The sequence below is a fragment of the Chaetodon auriga genome, chromosome 3 (genome assembly GCF_051107435.1).
Source record: "Chaetodon auriga isolate fChaAug3 chromosome 3, fChaAug3.hap1, whole genome shotgun sequence".
NCBI lineage: Eukaryota > Metazoa > Chordata > Actinopteri > Chaetodontiformes > Chaetodontidae > Chaetodon > Chaetodon auriga.
In genome coordinates this window covers 8,867,706-8,894,538 of record NC_135076.1, presented here as the reverse complement: position 1 = coordinate 8,894,538, position 26,833 = coordinate 8,867,706, and the positions used below count along the sequence as shown (strand labels likewise).

The 26,833-nt window shown below is 41.5% G+C and overlaps 1 protein-coding gene across 2 annotated transcripts; it reads left to right on the top strand.

The window, feature by feature from the left end:
- Window positions 1-81: 81 nt before the first annotated feature.
- On the top strand, window positions 82-26,830 carry LOC143315990 (phosphatidylinositol 4,5-bisphosphate 3-kinase catalytic subunit alpha isoform-like). Of its 2 annotated transcripts, none has more exons than XM_076723652.1 (27): window positions 82-160; window positions 740-1,137; window positions 1,590-1,658; window positions 6,208-6,314; window positions 6,560-6,728; window positions 7,228-7,354; window positions 7,653-7,862; window positions 8,347-8,441; window positions 8,606-8,761; window positions 9,226-9,471; window positions 10,020-10,105; window positions 10,788-10,893; window positions 13,232-13,384; window positions 13,507-13,641; window positions 16,330-16,454; window positions 16,786-16,867; window positions 17,107-17,271; window positions 17,584-17,687; window positions 17,803-17,974; window positions 18,761-18,861; window positions 18,995-19,116; window positions 19,565-19,643; window positions 19,777-19,947; window positions 20,264-20,381; window positions 20,914-21,065; window positions 21,179-21,341; window positions 21,443-26,830. In XM_076723652.1, exons 4-27 carry the CDS (start codon window positions 6,259-6,261, stop codon window positions 21,548-21,550), a joined length of 3,201 nt encoding a protein of 1,066 aa, XP_076579767.1. In that variant the 5' UTR covers window positions 82-160; window positions 740-1,137; window positions 1,590-1,658; window positions 6,208-6,258; the 3' UTR covers window positions 21,551-26,830. The 2 variants fall into 2 exon arrangements, with proteins under 2 accessions (XP_076579767.1, XP_076579759.1); XM_076723644.1 differs by having other exon boundaries at window positions 18,755-18,861.
- The last annotated feature ends 3 nt before the right edge of the window (window positions 26,831-26,833 follow it).

The following is a 26,833-nucleotide window of genomic DNA, read 5'->3' as shown; positions in this document are numbered from 1 at the left end:
ACTATTTGTGAGTCTCAAATCTGTAGGGAAAACAGCCGACCAGGCGTTGTGATGAAAATGTTGATTAGATATGGGCAAATTAAATTAAGTGCAGCGATAATTTCAATCGAATTTAGCCAGTAGAAACCGGACAAAGAATTTAAAAGTAAAGTTGCAATAGGTAATAACAAATCTTCTTCTTCCTCTTAGTATTATTATTATTATTATTATTATTATTATTATTATTATTATTATTATTATTATTGGCCATATGACATTTTACCCGTATACAGTACAGTATATTGTACATTATCAAAATTACTTATTTCGGTATGTTTCATATTTTTGTAAAACTAGGAAGTGGGTTTTCAACTATGTATGTATTTCATATTGATGCATTATTGCCATACTGTGTCTATGAGATTGTCCCATTTTCTTATGTTCAGTCTGTCTCTTGTGCTGCTGTAAAGTGTGAATTGCTGTCCCTGGACATCAGTGATGTCTCATCTTCTTATCTTACCAAATAGTGGGCTTCTTAGAAAAAGCAAGCAGGTGTCACGCCCACAAACACAAACATTTTTGGTATCAAATTCAGTGTGTCCTGAGGTGATAGTATGTGGTCCTGCAATAATATCTGCATAAAAAGATATGGGTTTGTGGTTTGAAACTCAATCGGGGCGACGTGTTACACCACTAACCCATCTCAGCGATGATTCACACACAGTTTCACTCTCTCAGTATGTGTGTGTTTGTGTGTTAGAGGAAGGGAGGAGGGCCCCAGACAGACAGCGTGGCTGCTTTGCCGCAGCAAGTCTAATGTCCAGTCGACCAGCAGCGCAGCTGCTCACAACATCCTCAGGTTCAGCCCTTCCCACTGGACATTGTGGACGTATTTTCTGCATCTATACATCTTAAAGCCCACAGGACGAGAGGATTTATTTTTGGCGTGGAGTAACGGCTCTTGTCACGGATAGCTGGCACAGAGGCTGACAGACGTCAGATCACAGGCTGCTTTGCCCGGCACCGTGAGCCACCAAGCGGCCGTAGGGACCTGGAGGGGCTGGCTAGCTGGAAGGCTAGCTAGCTGGCATTAGCCTGGGAGAGCCTCTCTGACCAGCATCCTGAAGTACTTCACTGCGTTGACGCCAAGTCAAAGGGGTAAGCTATGATGATACACGAGCTACAAATGTATCTTTTAGTAGACAAATGGCATATGCTTAATGTTGGTAATATATTTTCCAACAAGGGGATGACAGGCTCATCGTTAGCCGTTAGCTGCTGAAGAAGAAAGCTAGCTAACGGTAACCGTTACCAAACTGGTGGACATCAACGTTAGTCCAAAGAGATGTGTGTCGTGAAACAGAGCCGACATGGTTAGACTTGTTGTTAACTAATCATCTATGATATTTCAGAGTTATGTACTCTCATATGTCATTATACCGAGAGGTCTCACAGTGCTGTGGAGCTGTCATCTCAAAGCTGTCATTCCCAAACACCCAACGTTAGCTAACCAGCTGCTAGTCAGCATGAATCAGGCTATTGATGGAGATTGTGCGTGATGTTGTTTGTGTTTTAATCTCCTTTCCTCCTAACGCATATTTCTGTGACAGCGTGAAGATGGACTGAAACATGAAGGGAGGAACTGTCCCATCATCACAATAGGAGGGCTTCTCTTTAAGGTATGCTTCACAACTTTCTCTCTCCATCTCCAGGCTTCTGTTGACTGTCTTTAAAGACACTACATCCAGTGTTGTCTGAAACGAAAATCGATCATGGTTTGTATCATGTATCTTTTTTTTTAAAGCCAGTTTGTTGTATCATGGCCAAACCTTCTATTAACCACAGATACAGAGTATTAGGTGTTGTAGAGACTGAGCATATGTTTGATCTTTCCAGCCCGCCACCTCGAGCCTACACAACTAGCCGTGCAGTTGTGTTTGAGTATTCAAAGCAAGCTTGTGTCTAGGCCAATGTTTCTCCACTCCCCACATCCTGTGTTGTGAGGAAGCTTCCTCTTTTGTCCTAAAGTGCTTAGCTGCATCCTGATCAGGGTCACAGATCGCAGAACTGCTCAAAGGGTGGTTTGTTCTAACTCAGGGTTTTCTGTTTTTACTTGTTTTTGTACATATTCAGTGCTACCATTGTTTCTTGTTTTCCTTTCTCATTGACATTTTGCTGCATTTTTGTCTCAGTCACAACACTTAACTTTAAGTGGGTGGACAGATTTACATCAGCTGGATTGATGGCTTAATGTCAGAATTTCAGAGGATGCTATCATCTATTTTTCCTCTCAGTTGCATCTTGTGCATCACCTGGGCATCCACCCATTCACCCCTTGATGCTTGATCAGTTTTGTATTTGCCACAGTGGAAGCTTTGCACCTTTCCTTTGCAGCTTCCTCCACCTGGTGTGTACTCCAACTTTAAGACTGACAATCTTAACTATGCTTGTTGCTATTTTTGTGGCCATTTCTCTGGTTCTGGTACAGGAAGGTGATTTTCCCTTTGTTAGTCATGCCTGCAAAGCTCTGATCGACTTGGTTGCTTTTTCAACCAGGGAAACAGCTGTCAGTGGGCATTACACCAAACTTGTTTGAGTGATTGACAACAGTTGACATGTGGGCGGAGAATCAGAGGGTAAAGTGCTCCAATGCCAGCAAAGAGATTTGAAACTACCATCATGCCATGGATATGCCCTGTGGTGTCCTCACAGTTTTTCAAAGCCCCAAAACATTTCCAAAGTCTGGTGCAGGAGGGCATCTTGCCAGGTGCCTCAATCACTCCATCTGATCTGGGACCCAGGGGCAGTGTTGCTGGGTGCCTCAACTCCTAATAGATGGGATAAGAAAGTTCTGTTGGTATTTTAAAACGAGTCAAGACTTCATGAGTAATTATACTAACAGATCTTAAATGTTGGTGTTTAATGGTCTGAAAGTCCAGTTATACGTGATACAATGACCTTTAACTTATTTAAGTGCTCTATTGTGATAAAGGCTTCTACCTGCATGACCACCATATCCTTGTGCTATTTGCTAATGATTGTTTTTCTCAGAGAAAGTAACCACCACCCTGAGTTGAAAAGATTAGATAAGATATTGTTTAAATGCACTAATAGTTCCTTGATCTGTTCTTAAATGTGTTACAGTAATGTAGTTTAATGATTGAGTAATCAGTGATGTGTTCTTTAAGGATTTTCATCATGTTAGACAGCTAATATAATAATAATCCAGAGTATTTTCCACAATTGCAAAAGCTTTCAAATGAAGAAGAAAAAGAGCAGCATATCACTGTGTTCTGTAATGAGTGAAAAAAGTACATTTGCCCGATGAATAATGATATGATGATAAGATATGATGTGAGAATAATAATTCTTGGTTTTCTTCTCATCCTGATTGCATCTCTGGGAATTGTTTATGGCCGTAAGTTGACTGAAGGTCAAATTAAGGCTTCATGTTGTAATTTTCTAGGAGCCCACACAAACACATTCTTTCCTATTACTGTGTCACTATCTGAGGTTGAGTCACTGTGTTGTTTCTGTGTTTGTGAGAGTTGAACCTGAGAAATCTGTCTAAAGTGGTTGTGGCACAAGTCCCTGGTAAAAATACAGCTATAGCTAGTGTTTGGCTAATGTTGGAGGTTTAGGGAAAAAGCCAATATTGAGTACAGATGGTGTACTGTACTTGGTCATGGCTGACATGTCATAATCTTTTTTGTTTGCTTGGTGTGGATCACTTAATAAGTGTCAAATTGTGTCAGATTCATGTCAGAATAAAAGTTTCATGTTTCAAAAAACAGAATTTCCAGAATTTAACCTGTTTTGGATCTGCATTTGAAAAAAGATTCTTACAGACAGCATTTTAGTCTCAGTATCCATCTGTTGCTAAGGACGGTAAAATCTTATTAAAATGAGAGCACTTAGCAGGGGTGGTAAGAAATGAGTGTGTGGAGAGACATGGCTAACTTTTATTCCATCTTCCACCACTACAAAGGTTGCCCTCCATAAATAAAACTTTTAAGCGTTGTTGGAGAAGATCTGTTTTGATTGCCTGAAGGCCATCCTGTGCTCAGCTTTAGGTTTCTTTATGAAATAAAACAAAACAAAAGACACTGACATGATGCCCATGTAAAAAAAATCACATCCAACAAAAAAGATGTTTTGTATAGAGCTGACAAACTGAATTTCAACTAATATCCGCTTCAATTCTCATTGGATTACTGAAAATAAACTGTTGGCATTGATTCAGAGGTCTGCAACCAGTAGAGGCCTCTCAACCCTTGACCAACCACGGTGGAATGGATGGTCTAACTGGCTTTGGTGTGAAAAGATGAGCTCACATCCCTATAACTACAGGATTGCTATGTTGTTATTGTTATAGGACTTCTATTATCTTATAGTTGGTGTTGGTGTGGATGTGTTGTAGCATTGGATATAGTCAGAATTAAATTGAATATTGATTCTTGGTCTCATGACACAATTATGTGTATAAGTGGTGTAACAGATGTATATAGTAGCATTATGGATGCCCTTATGTAAGAGGATGGATTGAGAAGTTTTGTGATAAAGGTCTTTGCTGGCATTAGAGTATCAGTTCGGCGCTTGACCTGGCTGAGTCCCCCAAAAGGCAGTGAATTCATTTGTCTTTGCATTTAGTGTCAAGTGTCGACCCAAGTACTGCACAGCAAAAGAGCCCATCAGAGTCTGAACGGGGAAGGAATTTATTCCAATTGGATTGGACCTGAACAGAAAGATGGGTCAATAACAGATGGATAAAGGGCTCGTGCACATCTCCCCACATCTGTCAAGCAGTCCTCAGGATTGTGCCATGTGGTGGTGCTGAGTTATCATCAGCAAATTATATTCCAGACTGGATTTAGACTTGCTGAGAAATAGACTTGAAATTTTTACAGGATGCTCTAAATATAGCACTGCTGTTGCAATAAGCAATATAACTTGACCCCAACCAGAAACATTTAGTTCATCTTGACAGAGATGTTTCTTTCCAGAGACCACTGGGAAATTATTTGTCTGTCTCTACGTCAGCTAATTGTTCCGTGTGATGAGAGTGGAAAGATAAAGTCATTTCGTTGAAGTTAAAAGTACACGTCTAACACCAGAGTTGTGACTGTGCCTCCTGCCATGTGTTTCACATTGCTTTCACTTTGAGGATAAGTCGATGTCTTCCAGCCTTTTCTTTTGCACATGCATAGGCAGGCATGCACATCTGTGCCTCTTTGAGTCCATGCATTATGGTTTCTGCAGTGACCCACTTATCATGCTTCTAAAGTAATGTTTCTGATGGAACATGGATTAAATCTACATACCAAAAAACTTCTGGACTGTAAGTGCAGCCTGTTGACAAGATACACAATGCCAGTTTTACACACGCCAACAGTACTCTGCAGTCAGTCACTCAGTCTTCTTGTTTTAGTCTTGCTGCTGTGTGGTTGACTGAACATGCTTGTTCTCCTTAACTCAGTGAACACAGCTGAGCCTTAGCCGCAGCGAGTAGGCAGGACTGTGTAGCTCACGATGAGCCAAAAGTCACCGGATATGTCATTGGGAAAATTCTTTTAAATAAGGTTGCCCGATCTAAAAAGCAGTTGGTTGTGGTTGCCTAACTTGGTCAGAAAATGTATACCTTTGTTGTTTAATGGAGTTTTTAAAGTCACAGACACAAAGCTGGTGACACTGTTGGGTGGTTTCATGTGCACCAATCAAGTAACCTTGAAAGTGGAGCACATGCACCCATGAACAGTGTGTGTCAGTTGGTAAACCCTGCTTCTGACCAAGTTACTAATCAAACAGCATACTCCTGTACAGAAACATCAACCAAACTGTATTTGATAAATAAACCATGCCTCAGTTTTTTATGTTTTTTGAAGCATCACAACTAGGGCATGCTGTAAGTTGAACAGTGTGTTCAGTCTGTGCTTTACAGTTATCTTATCTTACTTATTCAATTCAATTCAATTCAATTCAATTCAATTCAATTCAGTATTCCTTTATTTGTCCCGCGAGGGGAAATTCCAGAATACAGCAGCATCAGTAAAGATTAATATAAGAAGTGCATGCAAATTAGAAACAAAAACAGTATATACAAAAGAGTGAGGATTTTAAATAAAAATAAAATGAAAGAAATTGTAAAAAATTGTAAGAAACTGTAGATAGTATTTACAGACTGTTATGTACATGTTTTTATTGCACAGCTTATTTTATGTTATCTTGCAGGTTGTGCTCTGCAGCTTAACTGTGTGACTGAGCTGGGAGACAGAGAGGAAGATGCCTCCCAGGCCGTCCTCAGGGGAGCTATGGGGCATCCACTTGATGCCTCCCAGGTACGACGTGCTGGATTCTATTGTGGACACAAATACACTTTGTATTTTTGACAAATGTTAGCCTGTAAATGTTATGATTTTGCCAATAAAAAGCTCAAATGCCAATGCAATATTTCCTATATTGTATCATGTGATTGAATCCTTATTTAATGTCAAGAAATTCTTAACAGTGTGAGATCATAGCAAGGGAAAAATATAGAATTCAGTAGTCATCAACATTGTGTAATGATGCTGTTTGGCTGCAGGATCCTGGTGGACTGCCTGCTGCCCAATGGGATGATTCTGACCCTGGAGTGTCTCCGTGAGGCCACGCTCATCACCATCAAGCATGAGCTGTTCAAGGAGGCCAGGAAATATCCCCTCCATCACCTCCTACAGGAGGAGACGTCCTACATCTTTGTCAGTGTTACACAGGTAAGAACTCTCTGTGTCAGTGAGAATATCTTGTAGACAGAGGAGTCCATCTAAATGAGAAAACACGATGGAAATTCTATTATTGATAGTTTGATGGAATGACCCAATGCAGCTGTTCATAAAGGAGAACAGACATTTGTCTGAAGCTGCCAAAGCTCTGTATGTAGGTGTTAATGAAAAGAAATATGTCTCTGGAACTGATCAGATACTGTGCTTTCAATAAAGCCAGTCTGCTCCTGCAGGGAGACCCTGCCTTGGCTTTGTTGTGAATGGAAGGCTCACAAAAATACGTGGTTTACATCTCACCTTTCTACAAAACAGAACACATTTTACTTCTAGAAAGCTTCCCTGTGTTTTAAAACACACCATGCTTTGCACTTTTCCAAAACATCCATCCAACCTGCAGGAAGGCTATCAGCTCTTACAGCAATTCACCTTTGGCTTTCGTGAAAAAAACAAAGTGGAACAGTTTGAACGCGGTTGTTTTTCCTGCCTTCAGGAAGCAGAGCGGGAGGAGTTCTATGATGAGACCCGGAGACTGTGTGACCTCCGACTCTTTCAGCCCTTCCTCAAGGTCATTGAACCAGTTGGCAACAGAGAGGAAAAGATCCTCAACAGAGAGATCGGTGAGAGGTTGAATGTTTTCGTGTTCTGTTAAAAACAAATATTTTTATTAAGAGTAGCAATATTGTTGCTAAATTTGAAGTATTATTCTTTAATCTGATACATATTTTGATGGGAATGAAAAAATTCCCCGAGTTAATTTTAAACTTGACATAATAAGCAGAACTGATGTATGCAAGCTCCTTACATTTATTTTGGATTGTTGTTTTGCTATGGAAAACATTATTTTGGCGTCTCTAACTGGACTAGTCAAGACACCCCCCCCCCCCAGCTCACTGGCTCTTCTTTTTATTCGCCCAGGTTTCGCCATTGGTATGCCTGTGTGTGAGTTTGACCTCGTGAAGGACCCCGAGGTTCAGGACTTCAGGAGAAACATCCTGAATGTTTGTAAAGACTCTGTGGAGCTGAGAGACGCCAGCGGGCCCCACAGTAGAGCGCTGTATGTTTACCCACCCAATGTAGAATCCACACAGGAACTTCCCAAACACATCTATAGCAAACTGGACAAAGGTAGGCAACAGTTTTGGTCTATGTTTTGTTCAGTGTGGAATCCAACCAGTGTCACAGGAAAAGAGAAAAACAAGAATCTTTGGAAATAGAAAAAGTATGATGTCTGATCAGGCCTCTGAGTGTTGTTTTTGAGACAATAAAACACAAAAAAGCACTTAAAAACAACAGGAGGTCAACAGGAAGCAAGAAGTGAACATTTTAGTCTCTCATCAATACTTAATGGCTGCTAGCCTCGACAATGGATAGGAACTACAATAATGAGCGTGGCAATCAATGAATTGATTGAAGTGCTATTAGTGTGACGCTATTGTATTAAAACAATACTTAGAAAGGAAGCACAGTACTCAATATAATACCCTCAGTCCTCGGGATGATTAAAGGTGGGTTATTGTTTCCTGGTTGCTGCTCGAGTGAAATTAGATTTATTGATTCTTTTTTCTCAGCCTCCCTGTTCATCTGTTTTTCCATCTGTCTCCTTTTCTAGGTCAGATTATTGTTGTGATTTGGGTGATTGTTTCTCCAAATAACGACAAACAAAAGTATACATTGAAGATCAACCACGACTGTGTGCCTGAGCAGGTGTGGTGAATGTGCACTGAAATGAAAATTGAATCATTGAATCAGCCATGAGCCGCACTGTATAGCACCTACATTTTTTTCTTCAGTGTGACGACATTGAAGGTTGTCACTACAGGCGGTGCTATAGTCTAATGTAGGCTGTCTGCATGCTTCTTGTCCTAAAGGTGATAGCAGAGGCCATTCGTAAGAAGACACGCAGCATGCTGCTGTCCCCAGAGCAGCTCAAGATGTGTGTTCAGGAATATCAGGGTAAATACATCCTCAAAGTTTGTGGCTGTGATGAGTACCTGCTGGAAAAGTACCCCATCAGCCAGTATAAGGTAAGAGACATGTGGGCAAAAATCTGTTTAAAGTAGTGAATATTTTAGCCTTAAATGGCTCATCTGCTGGATCAGGCTCAGGGCTGATCCCGGCCTGTTTCATGAATTTGTGTTAGGATATATATAAAACCTGATCCATTTCAGATCCTTTATTTATTGTAAGCATTGTGATATGACAACACAACATTCATTTTCGTTACTTTCGTCAAAACACTGGAACCATTTCCTTACGCACAGCGACGTGAGCCCATGCTCAGAGTCTGGAAAAATTCATGTGAACCAGATCACAGTAGAAGATGCTCAAAGTGTCACTGTTTGCTCGACGGTCAGTTGACAGCTGCTGGAAAACGACCAATTGGCATCATTGATTACACTTATGCACAATGTAACTCCATCAGCTCTGTGTACTTTTGTTCTAACTGTCCTCCTCTGCGTCATCCCTGTCTCTGTCTCTCTCCCTCTAGTATATCCGAAGTTGCATCATGCTGGGCAGGATGCCTAACCTGATGCTAATGGCTAAGGACAGCCTGTACACCCAGCTGCCTACAGATAACTTTGTCATGCCGTCATACTCTCGACGCATCTCCACGGCAACGTCCTATATGAATGGCGAGGCGGCTGCCAAGTCGCTGTGGACCATCAATGGAACGCTGCGAATACGAATCCTCTGCGCCACCTATGTTAACGTCAATATACGTGACATAGACAAGGTGGGGATGCAAAGGAATATGTCAGTTTCTGTGTTGATCAGTCAAATTAAGCCACAGATCCTTGACTCTAATATTCTGTTCTTACACGGAAGGCTGGAGAAGAGCGAGAGGAATAATCTTTTAGTAAAAAATGAATATATTAGATGTAATGTAATGCCTTCGAGCCATATCAGTTGACTGTTTTTGCAGTTGTGCGCATTGTCCCATCGTCCAACTCCCCCACTTCCTGTGAAAACAAACACTCATTGTCCAGGTCTCATGTGAACGGAGACCTTTACGAAGAGAAAGTGGCACTGGTACCTCATGTTGGTGTGCTTCGTGTCCTCCTTTGTGCAAATGTAACCAGTCTGAACAGAACTGCCTGACTGCATGCTGCTGAAGTGTAATGATCATTTAACTTGACAGCTGTTAGGTGCTATTAATCGTGTACTTCTGAGACAAGTTGTCCCACAGAGCAGTCTCTTAGTAATGTAGTGAAGATATATCACATTTTTTATTTATGTTTTTTTCTGTTTTTGTTTCATTTCGCATCTCTTATGTTCTTATAGATATATGTGAGAACAGGCATTTACCATGGAGGTGAACAGATGTGTGACAATGTCAACACACAGAGAGTGCCCTGCTCTAACCCCAGGTAAAGTGCCCCGTCCATTACAATACCTTTGAATTCATTACTGCCGCCCTTAAATATAGGACCCTGTAGCTACGATAATAGCTTTATTTGCTTTTCTTAATGTAAACAAAAAATGTGAGCCACAGTTGTCATGTGGTGAAAGTAAAACCAGAAAACATGGGATTCAATAAAATGCTCCAAATCAATTTAGGTAATAATGGTGGAAATACCTTACTCTTTCATTCACCTTCTCTCTATTTCATTGAAATACTTGTTCAGACAATTTACTCTGTTAATGGACTTGCAGTCAAAGGCAGGAGGGAAAGGTTAACAGTTTAGTGCAGGCTAGTAACATTAAACTGCTGTATTACATTACTGTTGAACCCAAGCCTTGGTCCACTCTTATACCCCTGGAGAGCTAAAAGGAGTACTGTCTATACTATATATGCCTGGTAGAACAGTGTTCATTTTCAAGCAATTTTGGCATTGATGTATCTGCTCGGTGTCACTTTCTAAGCTGTGCTGATGAAGTTTCGCCTCAGCTTGGCCCTGTGTAATAGCAGTGCAGGCTTTTTGAACACTCAGTTTTCTTTCACTGGAAGCACTTTAGGGTGCCATAGTTGTAGTTCGTCCTGTGGGCCTCTGTTTGAGATTGTTCTGTTGCATAAGTGATCTCTGTGTCTTTTTCATTCTTTATCCTCAGGTGGAACGAGTGGCTCACCTATGACATGTACATCCCAGACATACCCCGTGCTGCCAGACTCTGCCTCTCCATCTGCTCCGTCAAAGGCAGGAAGGGAGCCAAGGAGGTAGGATAGAAAGCACTGACATGGGGGAAATGACTCGACAGTGCGACTCGAGTTGACATGAAGTGCAAAAACAGGAAGTATCATAATAGGCCATTTATATATCAACTCTTCCGTTTGATGAGAAATTGGCATTTTTTGATTAAAACACAATTCCATGACAAGACACAGCAAACCAAAAATGAGCTCATCATGGTAGCCAAACTAAGACCTGATCGTACAAATACCAATAGCAGTGTTATATTCGCGATAGGCGGACAGGACTTCAGTGGTGACAGTCTAAAGATGGCAGAAAGCAGAAGATCTCCACGTGTCTAAATCTTTTAACACTGTCATGCTAACCCATCCTGGAGGAACTTACACAGCATAGGTACTCTGTGTGTGTGTGTGTGTGTGTGTGTGTGTGTGTGTGTGTGTGTGTGTGTGTGTCTGTGGGTGTGTGTGTCTCTGTGGGTGTGTATGTGCTGGTATTGGCACACAAGCCTAGCCTACACTATGTGTCAGTCTGTCTGAGTATATGTGTCCAAGGTGAATGGGAGCTGTGGTGTCGTCTTTGGTTCTGTTTAATTACTAATCAGCCATGGGCGCTGTGGTGGCAGAAAACATCAACAGAAACACAATCAGCAGAGGGGACCTTTCCATTTGCGTTAGAATACTGTATGTTTCGCTTTGCGGGTCACATTGATGGCACGTTGAGAAAGGGGCGAATTGAAATACGGAACACTCTGATAATACAAAATCAAAATTAGGGCTGTAAAGTTTGGAAATACATTCAATTTAAAACTTGATTGATGATTTGTGTAGCATAATATTAACCTCCTCTGTAGATGCTTACATCAGATTTACAATAAACAGAATGACTGTCTGTACATTTCACTGTATGTTTAGAAACTGTGTGGTGTAAAACTGTTGTCTGTGTTTTTGTGCACTGGGTCTGATACTTGTAACAGACACCCACACTGATTGATTTTTCTTCCGTCTCTCTGTGGTGGAAGAGAGAGACAGTTTTGTGTGTGTGTTTGTGTGTGTTTGTGTGTGTTTGTGTGTGTGGAGTGTATCAATGAATGACTTGGATATTGTAACAGACACCTGGGGTGAGTCCTGTCTCATACCGCACCATGCCAGGTTGAGGTCAGGTTAGCGGATGCTCTTTCATGCCCCACTTGAATTAAAGATAAACACTTCTCTACAGCAGCCTTTTGTGCCAGCACTTACTATAAATAGGTGCATTTTGACTGGCTGTCTGCATGTAACTCAGTCTGCCTCACAATGTTGCCCTTTGTCACCTGGTTCCATCGCTGCCCCTTAGTGAAGACTCACTCTGCAGATCAAGATGTTATCTTAAACATTTCCTTAACCTTTGTAAAGGCTTACACGGCAGCTTTGGCAGAAGGAGCACTGCGATTGAAAGACTGCTCGATAACCTTTACAAAGAGAAACTATTTTTTATTTGATGATTTTTCTCTCCTTTGGCCCACAACCAACAATCTCATAATCAAGCACTCAGAAAGGTCCAGTTCAGAGTTTAATTGAATATTCTGCGAGAACTCTTTACAGCAGCAGAGAGGCGGCCACATTTCATGGCTTACCTACTTAAATCTTCAGGATGAGTGAGTGTAGGTATGAGAGTCTAGCTATTACTGTAACTATTTTTCTCATTAAACCTTTTGTTAAAAGCCTGTCATTCAATAAGATCAATTAGAAGTTAGTCAAATGTACCAACATTGTAACCCACGTCAACCTTTAAAAACCCTTTAAAGTCTTTTTCAAACCTGATCATTGAAACTTATTTCTGTTAGGGCATCCATATGCTGCAACACATTAAAGGCAAATAACCACTTTCACCAAAGAGCACTTCCTCTATGTGCCGAACCAAAAATACTATTTGACCTCTGGAATGGGGAAACACTGAGCACCCCGAACAATGGAGCGTTTCATCAGAATGAGTGGTGCGCGATCAGTTTTGATTTAAGTTCTGTTGGTCACTGGGAAAGTTGATTTTCACCTGTTTTGAAGACCTGAAATGAGTTCTACTGGACTGACCTTATCAGACACAGAGCTGTGACTGTTGACCTGTTAATGTGTTGTCTGGCTTTCACTTGGCTTAAGTACCTTTTTGTTTTTATCCTAACCATTGGCTAACACATGAGTGAGTCAGGTTATGTTTTATATGTTTTATATAGACTTTTATAACCTTAATGAGATCACATACTTCTACACTGTGAGTCCCAGAATATCTGCATCTGTCTATTTTTTCCCATGAGCATCTCACATCAAACCAAATTACATTTGCAATCAGTGGCTTTGTCTCTTTCCCTACTTGTCTGTTCCCCCACTTTAGGAGCACTGTCCACTAGCTTGGGGTAATATTAACTTGTTTGACTACACTCACACTCTTGTGGCCAACAAGATGGCTCTGAACCTCTGGCCTGTCCCTCATGGCCTTGAAGACCTCCTCAACCCCATCGGAGTCACTGGATCCAACCCTAATAAGGTACTCAAATTCAGCAATTCATATGGGGTTTGTTTCAGAGATGGTGCATAAGAAAGTAACAGATTTGAGGGATATTGTCATTTACAGAATGTGATAATATTCTTTTAATCTCTCTTGTCCAGGAAACCCCTTGTCTGGAGCTGGAGTTTGACCACTTTAGTAGTTCAGTTAAATACCCAGATATGAATGCAGTAGAGGATCACGCAAACTGGACCATCTCGAGGGAACTGGGGTTTAACTACAACCTCTCTGGACAGGTAAAGACCGGCTTACTAGCTGCTAACCAGTGGACGACTGGAAAGACCCAACAACACAGTGGGTTCATGAGTTATGGTTTTTAATTGTTTATTAATGAAGATGTTTGAATTTCATTCGAACCCTTTGTGGCGTGAGATATTTTGACATTGATTTATTAGGCCGTAATGCATCGTGTGGATGTATCCTTGTTGAAAGCTTTACATATAATGATCCAATCTGCTAAGTTAGCTGTGATGGTAGTGTGTAAGTAACATGAACTGATATGCGTGTTATGCAAGACGTCATATGTAATTACAGGTAAGTGCTATTGAGTGTGTTGTGTATATAATGTGTGTAAGTCTTTATAACACGCAGCAGGGCCAGTCGGTAGGTTGAATGTGTAGTTAGATGTCAATGAATGTTAGAGCTCTTTTCAGTTTATTTCTGACTCTTCTTTTTATAGAAAATGTAGATATTAGCGATTTTAGGTCAATAAGTGATTCGGTACATATGGTTCGTTTTCAGCCCGACAATTAGCGATAAAAAAGTAATTTTTGACTTAAACTTTGTGAACTGAGTTGGTCCCATGTGACTCGGCAGTGACACTGTGAGCTGTTCAGTTATTCACGGTGGTGTTGGTGGTGGTGTCTTATCAGATTTCTGCATGATGTGTGGCAAGAGAACAGGACTTCTGATGTGATAATGTGACTTGTGGTTGGAGTTACTTCGCCATGTGAGAGGATGTCTTAAATTATTTGTGACGTGTGTGTGTGTGTGTGTGTGTGTGTGTGTGTGTGTGTGTGTGTGTGTGTGTGTGTGTGTGTGTGTGTGTGTGTGTGAATCCCGACCAGATAATTGTTCGATCTTATCTGAAACACAGTTAAAATCTAAATGAACATTGTATTTATACAGACAGAAGCCACACTTGGTTTTCTCAAGAAGATAATTATAATACGATACAAAATTTGTGCTCTTGACGAAGCGAGAAACTCAAATTCAGGGTTTGAGGGTAATGTCAGTGTTGTTAACAACTTGAGCCAGATGCTGTGTGATGTTCACAGCATCTGGCTGCGTCACACTCCAGCTGCCCTCTGGCCCCTTTCGCAGTTTCAATGTCTACGACTCTATAAACTCTATAAAGATAGAGTTCTTTCACCGGCATTTTTTGTGTTTTCTGCACATAAATACACGTTTGCAGCTCATTTAGGTGTGTTAACAGAAGCTTTTTGGCTCTGTTGACTTCTTCTCTGTCATCACTCATCATCACAATAAAACAATGACTGTATCTGCTGTTCAGCAGCTTGTTACCGATTAACGGTTAACATAGTATTTATTTATTCGTACTTGTTTCGTTGTCTGATGACAGAAACAGAAAACTACGCAAATCAGAGCAACAACTTGTGATATTTGGCAGCATGAAAACACAGTGACCGTGAGCATAGAGAGAAACGGGACTGAACAGAGATTTTACAAGCCGTTTCACTTAGTGCAAAGAGGAAAAGCTAGTTGTAGAGATCAAGTCAACAAAGGAAGTGCAACATTAAAAAATCATTTCAAGTCAGTAGCCAGTGAATACAGGCAACTGAATACATTCTCAAGTTAATTTCATGCTTCAGGTACTACAGCATGTCTGGTTACAGAAGAAAACGGACTATATGAAGGAAGCACTGCACTGATAATATGTGACAGTTAACTGGAAAGCAGGACTGTGGTTATTTTAGCTCAGTTCTCTGTGCACTGATTTAGAACTGTGGTCAAACTGTTGACCAGGACGCAGTTGAGTAAATGAAGTACAAGTATAGTACAAAAAAAAGGGATTCAGAGCAAATAGATGTACATAATGTTAATGTGGCCTGTTTTACAGGTCCATCAGATAATGTGCGTTGTGAGAGAGCTGGACTGTTCAGTGTTGATTCATATATGAGGATAGTGTAATGTGATGTATTAAGTAATTCCTTCATCTGTAACTTGAGCTGTTTGAGAAGTTTCCTGAGCAGTAATGGGTCTTAATGGAGTACAACTTTTAAAGATCCAAGCTATGTTTGTTGCTCATAATGAGTACGTGGCTGAATGTCCAGACAAGCAGATATTTGTTTGGTTACTATTATGAAGGAAGTAAGTATGTAAAGCTTTATTTATATAGCACTTTTTAAAACACAGTTACAAAGTGCTTCACACACAGGACGAGAACAGCACAATGAGACACAGACTAGACAACAAAGTCCAGATTAGAGATCTGTAAAAAAATGTGTTTTTAGAAGCTGCTTGAAACAGTCCAAAGATTCAGCAAATCCGATTGATGGGCGAAGATGATTCCCGAGGGTTGGGTCTGAAACAGCAGAGGCACAATCGCCTTTTCTTTTGCAGTTGGATCACCATGCAAGAACAGGAGTAATGTGGGACCGTCGGCAGCCTGGCAGCTGCATTCTGAGCTGACTGTGAACAGTTTAGACAAAGATCCTGTGATGCGAGGAAAAAGTAATAAGGGAGGCTCTAACAATAAGTGACAAAGCAAATAACACTGCTGGTGAAGGTACTCGGTTACAATATGAGTTTTGTTTTGTTGCATCACTGTATTTTATTACAGAGCAAACGTGGGGAGGCATCAGGAGCTCATCCAGTAACTTGACAGCCAGCAGGTTAATTATAGTACTGTTAGTAAGGTAATAATGTAGTGTTTAAAGTATTTTCTTTGTGTTGTGTTTCAGAGCAACCGTGTGGCCAGAGATCACGCCTTGACAGAGAGTGACACCGAGCAGCTGAAACAGCTGAGTAACAGAGACCCTCTCTCAGAAATCACTGAGCAGGAGAAGGACTTCCTCTGGAGACACAGGTAACCTGCCAACCAGCAAACGTCACACTACTCTGCTTCACCACATAGTACTAAAAGGACAACTTTATGAAAGCCATAGATGAGATGGAACGACAGATTTCACAGTTCAGACTCGTTGGTAAATTTACTGAATGTCACTTCCACCCAGATTCAGATCAAGCTTAATCTTGCAGGTTAATGGCTGAAATGTGTTCATTTTTTAAACCACTACTCTTATAACACTTGTTTACAAAAGCCAAAATACGTTTGTGGGATTAGCCATATTCTGCATGCTGCATCCTTAAACTGGGATGCACACACAGTAGTTATCCTGTTTCTCTCTCTCCGTCAGGCACTACTGCATGAACATCCCTGAGATCCTCCCCAAGATCCTTCTCGCTGTCAAGTGGAACTCCAGAGATGAAGTAGCACAGGTAATGAGATGCTATTTCATGCCCGCTTGTTATATAAACGCGTCCTCAGAACAGAGGAACAGCGTTAAAGAAAACGCGACTGCACAGAGTATAGGTTTGTTTATTTGCACATTTGTCATTTTTTTATAAAATGTGTCTACTCAGTTGTAATTATGTAATCTCTCTCTATATATACATAGACAAATATATGAGTGGAAAATAAGTATGAATTCATATTTCTTGGTTTGTATGTTTCCCAGATGTACTGTCTGTTAAAGGAATGGCCCTCCATCCGTCCTGAGCAGGCCATGGAGCTGCTGGACTGTAACTATCCAGACCCCATGGTCAGGCACTTTGCTGTACGCTGCCTTGACAAATACCTGACTGATGACAAACTATCCCAGTACCTCATCCAGCTTGTACAGGTAGGTCTGACTGAGAACCAGGGCTGTTGAGTTCAAGGAACGGATTGACAGAAGAACCGAGTAAAAAGGAAGACATTGAGGAGCTAGCAGGGCACTGTGGAGTAGCTTTCCTCAGCCTGAGTGTCCTTGGCTGTCAGTCTTATATCAGTTGGAAAGCAGCTTTTGTTTGGCCTGTTTTTGTGTGTTGAAGTCTTTCTGATCCGTGATGCCTGAGGTTGTATTTGCTTTGCAGAGGCTCCACGGTGGGGAGACATCATAGAGTCTGAAATGGTTAATCTGAACCTTCTCCCCTATCCTCCTCTCTTGTTATAGGTTTTAAAATATGAGCAGTATCTTGACAATCCGCTGGCCCGTTTTCTCCTCAAAAAGGCCCTGACCAATCAAAGGATAGGGCATTTCTTCTTCTGGCATCTCAAGTGAGTCACCATCCAGATTGCTTTTTCTTCATACCTTCCTTTCTCAGTGTCTTCCTAGAAAGCTTCTTACACTCAATAAGTCTGTCTCTCCTTTGTCTTTGTCGCTCCCTCACAGGTCAGAAATGCACAATAAAACAGTCAGCCAGAGGTTTGGGCTGCTGTTGGAGGCTTACTGCAGAGCTTGTGGCATGTACCTCAAACACCTGAGCAGGCAGGTAGAAGCCATGGAGAAGCTCATTAACCTCACTGACATCCTGAAACAGGAGAAGAAGGATGAGACGCAGAAGGTAAGGAGGCCGAGTTTTTTGTCCTTTACACCTCAAAACTCCACTATGTAACATATGGGACACACTGCGGTGATGTTGGTATTCATCTCGATTCATTTTTTCCACATTATTGCCGTTCAAAGTTTGAGAAATGACAAGCCTGGCACACTGTAGCTGTGATAGAAGCAGCATTATAAGGCTTCATTCACTGATCAGTCTATGGCGGCACAGTGTCGTACACTGCAGCACTCCACAGATGTCATGTGGGTTTATTTTCTGTTTGACTTAAAAACACAGTGCTCAGTGTTTGTGGATGTAGGGGCACACAAGCCTCGCTTAGCTGTGTTGCTTATAGTACCAAGTCCCTAAGTACAATAAGCAGCAGTGACACAGCACAAAACATGCACACCCACACAGCAGATCAGGATTTTATTTATTTATATTTTTGTCACAGCTCATAATGTGATGCTTTTATCAGTTAAGTCAGGTTTCATCAGTGGGTTGTTCAGTTATTGACCCTGTTCTAAAAGCACGTTTCTCCACAGCTGACACCACACATAGAATTTTAATTATCACCCACCCGTCAGACTTTAGGTGTGATCTGTGTTGCGTTACTCATTCTCAATCTTCCAAACATATTCATTCAGCTATTTGATGTTTTTTTGTAACGACACACAAATGCAGCCATTTTTAGAAGGTTTCTCTGTGGATACGTGTGTTTGTGGGTGCGGGCACACACACTTAATGTGCAAATGCACGTATGTGTGTGTGTTGTTGTGGCTGTATGTGTGTCTTGTGGAGGTCCAGATGCGGTTTCTTGTGGACCAGATGAAGAGACCGGACTACATGGATGCTCTGCAGAACTTCACCTCTCCTCTCAACCCTGCACACCAACTGGGAAACCTAAGGTTGGAAACAGTAGTGAATGAGCTGTGTGTGTGCATGTGTGTGTGTGTGTGTGTGTGTGTGTGTGTGTGTGTGTGTGTGTGTACGATTACTTTTGTTAATAACTTGTAATAACTTGAATGGATTTGTACACAGGTTAGATGAATGCAGGATCATGTCGTCAGCTAAGAGACCGTTGTGGCTCAACTGGGAGAATCCTGATATCATGTCCGAGCTGCTCTTTCAGAACAATGAGATAATCTTCAAAAATGGAGATGGTAACACACACACACACACACACACGCACACACAACCTGTTAAACCTCATTTTCAGCCTCTGTTCCCCCAAACATACCAGAAACTGTTCTATCCTCTCAACACAAATCTAAAGCAATATGCGTTTAAACTGATGTCATAGCATTTAAGCTAAGTGTGTCACTCCTACCACCACGTGCCACTGAAAGCTCTCAGTTTGCGCAGGGACATTAGTTTACTCTTACTGATTTGTGCTACAGTATACAGTGAAGCAGCATGTTTCCCCGTCCCAGTCCTAAATGTTGACACAAACTGTAAAGTGCTGTTTAGAGGCTGCAGAGCTTCGTGGTAATGTTTGTCTACTGTAATCACACTAAGTCGTCCTTACGTTTTTTTTTATGTGTATAATCTGTCAGTATCCCAGGATGTTATTAACTTTAACTGTCCTCATTGTGTGTGCTTGTGCTGCAGACTTGCGGCAGGATATGCTGACGTTGCAGATTATTAAAATCATGGAGAATATTTGGCAGAATCAGGGACTGGACCTGCGGTACTACTCTCTCCAATTATCTTGTTTTATATTTCTCTTTCGCTCTGTATCTTACTGCTTCACTGTCTTTATTCTCTGACTCTTTCCTGCCTCAGTGCATGGGGCTAAGAATATCTGCTTTATGTTTCTCCAGGATGCTTCCCTATGGCTGTCTGTCATTAGGAGACTGTGTGGGTCTCATTGAGGTGGTTCGCAGCTCCCACACCATCATGCAGATTCAGTGTAAAGGAGGCTTGAAAGGAGCCCTGCAGTTCAACTCAAACACTCTGCATCAGTGGCTCAAGGACAAGAACAAGGGCGAGATGTGAGTTCTTCTATCCTGCTGTTATTTTTGCAGCGTCTCCACGTCATTAGACAGTACAGAACAATGTCCATTAGAGTGCAGAAACTGTACTAAAAGAAATGTCTTAGGGAAAAACTGGTGGTGTGAGTGAGTTACAGCCCATTTACTTTTGCCTGCATTCAGTTTTATGTATATGCTTTGTTTCATTTAACACATTCTCATTTCTAATTTCTGTTAAGATGCAAATTTAATGGTGTCACTGCTTATGTGTGTGTGTGTGTGTGTGTGTGTGTGTGTGTGTGTGTGTGTGTGTGTGTGTGTGTTTGTGTGTGTGCAGGTATGACATGGCTGTGGATCTGTTTACGAGGTCCTGTGCTGGCTACTGTGTAGCTACATTTATCCTTGGAATAGGAGACAGGCACAACAGCAACATTATGGTTAAAGATGATGGACAGGTAACTTGTATATGCACATACACAACACACAGTTTTGGTCAGAGATGGACAGGTTACAATTTTCACACAAGCTATACATGCACAATTTGAGATATGATTGACATCTAACCACATAAACGCAGAGCTCGTTTAAATAGATGTATGGTTTGGGGTCAGTGTCCTTTTCATTGATGTTGATTTATAGTAGCCTTGCTCCTTCATGTTTCTGGCTACTGGAATTATGCTTCTATGGTCCTTCCCACATAAATGCTGCCCACTGACCTTTAGAGTCTTATTCTTGGGTATTAATGAAGTTATGACCTGTCAGTTGTTCCAGAAATATTTGCAGTTTCCTTGTTTTCCTTGTGTTTTTTCTGTTTCAGTTGTAGAAATGGATTTTATTTGTACATTTGGCTGATAGACATTTATTATTTAGCAGTACATATGTGATAAAATGAGTAAGTTTAAGCGAATAGTAAATGACTGAATGGCAACTTGATTTTGGAGGTAACAGGCTTACTCCTGCTTTCCTTTTTGTTTTGCTCTCTTCCAGCTGTTTCATATAGATTTTGGCCATTTCCTGGATCACAAGAAGAAGAAATTTGGCTACAAGAGAGAGCGAGTGCCCTTTGTGCTGACACAAGACTTCCTCATCGTCATCAGCAAGGGATCCCAGGAGTGTGCGAAAACCAAAGAGTTTGAAAGGTACTGCGGCATCTTCTTTTCTCTCATCCCTCATCTGCAGCTGGTATCAGTCAGTCGGTTTGTGAGCAACAGTCATTTGTCTTTTTCACATTCCCGTTTCCATCTCCCTCCAGATTCCAGGAGATGTGCTATAAAGCCTACCTGGCCATCCGGCAGCACGCTAACCTCTTCATCAACCTGTTCTCCATGATGTTGGGCTCTGGCATGCCTGAGCTGCAGTCATTTGATGACATTGCCTACATTAGGAAGACACTGGCCCTGGAGAAGAGCGAACAGGTAATAATGCTTTCCTCACATTTGACTCTCTGACACCTCTGCAGGATTATTTCCTCCACTTATTTGTCTATGTTTTTCAAATTTTTCTGTCCTTTGTGCAGGAGGCGTTAGACTACTTTATGAAACAGATGAACGATGCTCACCATGGAGGATGGACCACCAAGATGGACTGGATATTCCACACAATCAGACAGCATGCACTAAACTGATTTTCCCGCACACAAACAAAACTCATCGGTCCCGGACCACGGAGCATTCGTTTGAGTTCTCCATCACAGCAGACGTCACAAACAGCTCGCTGATCATGAAAGTCTGCAGCTTGATTTTTTTTTTTTAAACACCAGCACCGTTTCTGTTTATTTAAACGAGGTTCCTCTTTTTCTGCATTTTCTTGCCATGATCATCTTCCTTCTCGTGTGGTCTTGATGATGTCCTCACACTACCCTCTGCAGCGTTGTCCTCATGCCCCTCTGAAGATGTGCCCTACCCGGCTGATGCTTGCATCCTTGGCTATGATGCAAAATGTGAAGGAGTGTTAAAAAAAAAGATGTCTACCAGTGTGTAAATGTAGCCACAAAGTAAGTTCATCTCGCTGCCCTTCTGCTGTATTAGTGCTGCACTGTGGCTCCACCCCAGAAAGGAAGTGCATGGGAAACTTTTTTTTTTTCTTTTTTTGAATCTTATCACTGCTGAGAAGATAGCGGGCACAAGGAACTGTCTGATTAACTTAGATTCTAGAGGTGGAACTGAAATTTGTTGTACAGTGCAGGGTTACTGGAGTGCGGGAGCTTCTACGATGACTTCCACGGCACAGTCTTGCCCTGAGCTGATTTGGTGTCAGCTTTTAACCCTTAAAACTGCGGGAGGGTCTCTGGGTTGTTTTGCACAGCTCCTCAGTCTCCCTCGGCCTCAATGAAAAAAGCACTCCACCCTTGGGAACATCTGTGGGTGGTGCAGCATTGCATAAACTTCAGGGTGACGATGCCTCTCCTTCAAACAAAAACAGCACTTAGAAATACCAGAATAATATACAGATTTAATATGACTTTTTAACTTTATTTATGTATCGTAGTTTCTTTCGGTTTCTACGGCCTAACTCGACTCTCCAGAAACACACCATTGTTTGTGTAAATAGATTTTTTTCTATTTGTGTTTACCTTTCTGCTTCCTTCTGTCTTCTTTCGACCAAGAGTGCAACAGCTTTTCCCTGTTTTAGCAAGACTGCTGATGAATTTTAAAGATTCATTTGTTCAGGAATACAAAATGGCAAGTGCCAGTCCTCACATTTTATGAAGAATGGGACCTATTTTAAGCCTCTGGCTGTCTGCTCTGACGGTGAGCAGAGGCCCAGGGGAATGTCTTCCTGTTGATAAAATGCCTTGGCGTCACAGCACAACACTCCACAACAGTGCACACTGTTAAATCCTACAAACTCTTCCTAAGCCAGCTGTAGTAAGTAAACCCTCAGCACTACCAACATGAAAAGCATGACAAGTTGGCTTTGCCCTTCATTGTGTATTATTTGTATTTCTTGCCGTGTTAGGTTGATGGTCTTAAGCATGCCCCCCATTAGAATGTCTTTAAAATGTTGACTCATGGACAAAGTGCATTTCAACATGTTTCTCAAACGCTGCTGACTGAGCCCGTCGTGCTGGCGGTGTTTGGGCCACGCTTCCTGTTGCCCGCCGCTGTTAAAGCCATGCTCTGCACCTTTTTGTCAGAAGCTTAAATTTGACAGACTTTTCCAAACAGAAACATGCGAGCATGTGGCACATTTTAAAGTCAATGAAATGGCAGCTTCAGCTTCTTTAGCGAACCAAGTGAAACTGCACACAGATTGATTCATGAGAGGGATTTGAACAGGTTTTTGAAATTCAAGCTACTGTGAGCCACTAGCTGATAGGCAAGTGTGGTTTTATAAGACGGGCGGGGTAAGCTGATTGCCACAATCACATGTCATTGGATTAATTTGTGTATACGTCTCCATGTTTAAGAGGAATCATCAAAGATATTTGAATAATTTACAGGAGGAGAAAAGGGAAGGATTTTGATTTAAACTGTATCTGTAAAGTGACCATAGCTGGCTGGGCTCTGAAGATGGGTCACTCTCGAATTTTCACAGAAACTATTGTTAAAAAAGGTTTTTCTATTGATAAACAGAGAACAGTAAACCTTCTAAACTTCTTTGCCAGTTTCATTAAGAAACTCTCATACAGTGTACTTTGCTGAGGAGAGAATGTAGTATTTTACAGGAAAAGGTGCCTCAGAGCAGCCTCACTTGCACCCGACACCCTCACAATGTACCCAGAAAGACATTTGGATGTGCCATAGCTAAATTACTGTCTTACCAACCCTACAGTTTGAAACTCAATCAGCCAGCGAAACAGAAAGTCTGCACTTTGCCAGTTCAAACATTGATTGTATTGAAAAGCCAAAGTTGTGGTCTGTTCTGATGTGGCGCGTGTGTGTGTGATGTCTTATCATTGCAGCATTAATGGCTAGAATGTACCTTATTGCTGATACGGACCTTAGGTGCACTCATCTCTTTATGTTCCTGCATCGCTCATGTTTCCTTTCTAATGTCAGATGCAGTGCCACTCAACGGACGACAGGCTATCAGCAGAGAGCTCTTCTGTTCGTCACTGTTCCTCCTTTTTCTCAACGTGCCAAATCAGGCATCACTGAGGCCTGTGAAAACTAATGCTGGACGTGCATCACGCAGTGAGGCATATCAGTTACAGACTTTAAAAAGAAAAAAGGAAAAGGGTTCAGAATTCTAGTTCTCAATGCCTTTTTGTCCAACAGGACTCTGTAAGAAGAACCTTAGCCTAGTGTGCATGTTTCTCAAGCAGCATAACCGTGTGTATGATGGACATTTTGAAGCAGCATTGAAGGACCGGTGTGTACAATTTAGTGGCATCTAGTGGTGAGGTTGCAGATTGCAACCAAATTGCCTCATCCTCCCCTTCTATGTATGTAGGATAACCAATGGCTAAAAACCAAGTCGCTAAAAACACGAAAGGCGGGGTTCATATCAGTTCGGTTCAGTTCGGTTTGTCCTACTGCAGAAACATGGACGAGGACCCGCTCCCTCTGTAGATATAAAGGGCTCATTCTAAAGTAACGAAACACAACGATTTGTTTTTTCAGGTGATTGTACGTTAATGAAAACATAATCAAGAATATTATATTCGACTTCTGCCAGTAGATCCCCCTAAATCCTACACACTGGACCTTTAGGCTTTATGTATGTACAGTTACAGTCAAACCTCTTTTTTAATGGGAGGCCTCGTGTGACAAACCTGTAGTGTTGTTATCTTTACTATTCTTTCCCATGTATTCTCCAAACTGATGTATGTGAGTGTGTCTGTGTGTGCATTAATCGTCTTTCTGTACAGGTTGCAGAGCTTCATTGGCAGGCTCCAATGGAAACCCACACTATGTATGTGTGTATGTCCATGTGTCTGTGTGTGACACTTAACTGTTGAGGTGATGGTGTCTCTAAATGTTTTGTAAGCCTTTTTTCCCCACTGGCTCGTCTGTGCCAGAGGAAGGAAAAACAAACAAACAAACAAAAAATGCTGAAGTTTTCCATTGTTTGTAAGGAAACAAGCGAGGGGGAACGAGGGGAGAAACTTTTTTCATACATCAGTTGTACATGTTTTACTTGAAATGTCGCGAATCGGAACCACAGCTGTATTTTGTTGGTTTAAAGTGAGGCGGGGGTGCGGTGTCTATTTAGTACTGCTTGTGAGAGTGTGTGTGTGTGTGTGTGCGTGCGTGCGTATGTGTGTATTTTGCTGTACATAAGCACCGAAGGTTGAAGCATTGTGTACAGGCTGTATGTTTGATACTGGTAGTGAGTCTTATTGATACCACAGTCCTGAATTTCAAAGTGAATCCTCAGCTACTTCTTGAGCTAATGAAGGACTAAAGTTGTGCTTGAGTTCACATTTGTAAGATCAGGTGCAGCGAGAACTGTGATGAAGTCCCTTACAGGATTCGATAAGATTTAATAATCTTATATTTTCATCTTCAGCCTCAAAATCCCAAGAACGTCCGGCACCTAAGTGATAGTCCTCACATCCTCGCAGAGCATGTTTGTTTCTTCTGGTCCTCAACTTTGGCACTGAATTAGTTCTGCAGTAATTGTTGCACTAGCTTTTCCTCCCTGACGCGAAGGCTTTGATGGCACACGTGCTTTATCCCTTTTAGCTGTCAAAAAGCTCAGCAGTGAACACACAGGCCCATACTTTACAAATCTGCTTAGCACAGGATCGGCTAAACTGGCTCTGTCCATTTTTGTTGCTAAGCCGCCTTGTCGGACTGTGTGGATCAACAGTCTGCACAGATTGAGTGTCACACGATGATGCACAATCATTGTACCTGCTGTTTTACTCAGTAAATTCAAGTATTGATCTTATTTGAGCCCCTTAATAGTGCAGAGAAATACTGATAGACTTTCTGTGAAGTTTAACAGAGGAGGGAAATCCGGTTTTCGTCATTGGCTCTTCAGTTTGCCCCTGCTAATACAATCATGTGATCGGAGCTGTAATTCCTAGTCAAACAGTGGACATAATAACATGAACACTCAGAAAATATGATGCAATTCAATGCAATATCTGTGTCGTAACTTACGACTTTTAAGGAACGTATGGCGTCTGTCTCTGATGAGTGCTGGACGAGTTTTTATTCTAAGGTGTTTTCTGTTACTGTCAGGCAGGTGTTCACGTTATTGTGTCCACCAGCCGTATGAACATCGACCTGATATTTAGTGAATGGGCTGCAGACCTTCATCTGTGTTTCTTTGTGTGAAGCAGTTAAAAACAAACTGTCAGCCTGGTTTTAACACAGAGTATGTTCTTAGAACGCCTTCAAAGCAAATGAATGTGGAGAGTTTCAAGCTCCTATGCTTGGAGAAAAAAATCAGCATTGGAATCAAGGAGAAAATATGACTAATCATTTAGATTATTGATCATTTGCGATCATTCAATGTCCCAAGCTTTCACTTTGAAGAGAAGTATCGACTGAATGGTCTGTGGTTTCATGTTCTGTTCTGTATGCAGTGCTCTAATCTACATGTTCGTGTGTCACTAATCATTTCCATGCTGTCAGAACTATACTATGAATGAATGTACAATGGGCCACTGTATTGGTTTTCCACAACCTACCTGCATGAGACTGGGGAAAGATGAATATTCTTCATGCTCCATGTATTTTTTTGTATGTTTTTTTTTTTTAATTTAGTCTGCTAAGCAGCCATCCAGATGTTTATGAATTGATGCCTTAAGTTTGCTCCCTGTAGGAACAGTTTCTCGGAGAAGTTCCTCCTTACAATAACCTGCGTTTTTTATTTATGACTGTATATTGTGTTTCCTTTTGGCTCCTGGTCATAGAGTAAAGGTTTGTACCCTGACTGACTGACTGACTGACTGACTGGTCATCTGCGTGTTCTGTGAAGATGTACAAATAAATTTGTTAAACATTCACCC

Excerpts from the sequence above, each read along its gene's own strand:
- LOC143315990 (XM_076723644.1), top strand. The coding sequence starts at position 6,259 with ATGCCTCCCAGGCCGTCCTCAGGGGAGCTATGGGGCATCCACTTGATG. Across the intron at positions 7,355-7,652 it reads GATCCTCAACAGAGAGATCG|GTTTCGCCATTGGTATGCCT; the intron begins GTGAGAGGTTGA and ends TTATTCGCCCAG. Across the intron at positions 10,894-13,231 it reads GCAGGAAGGGAGCCAAGGAG|GAGCACTGTCCACTAGCTTG; the intron begins GTAGGATAGAAA and ends CCCCCACTTTAG.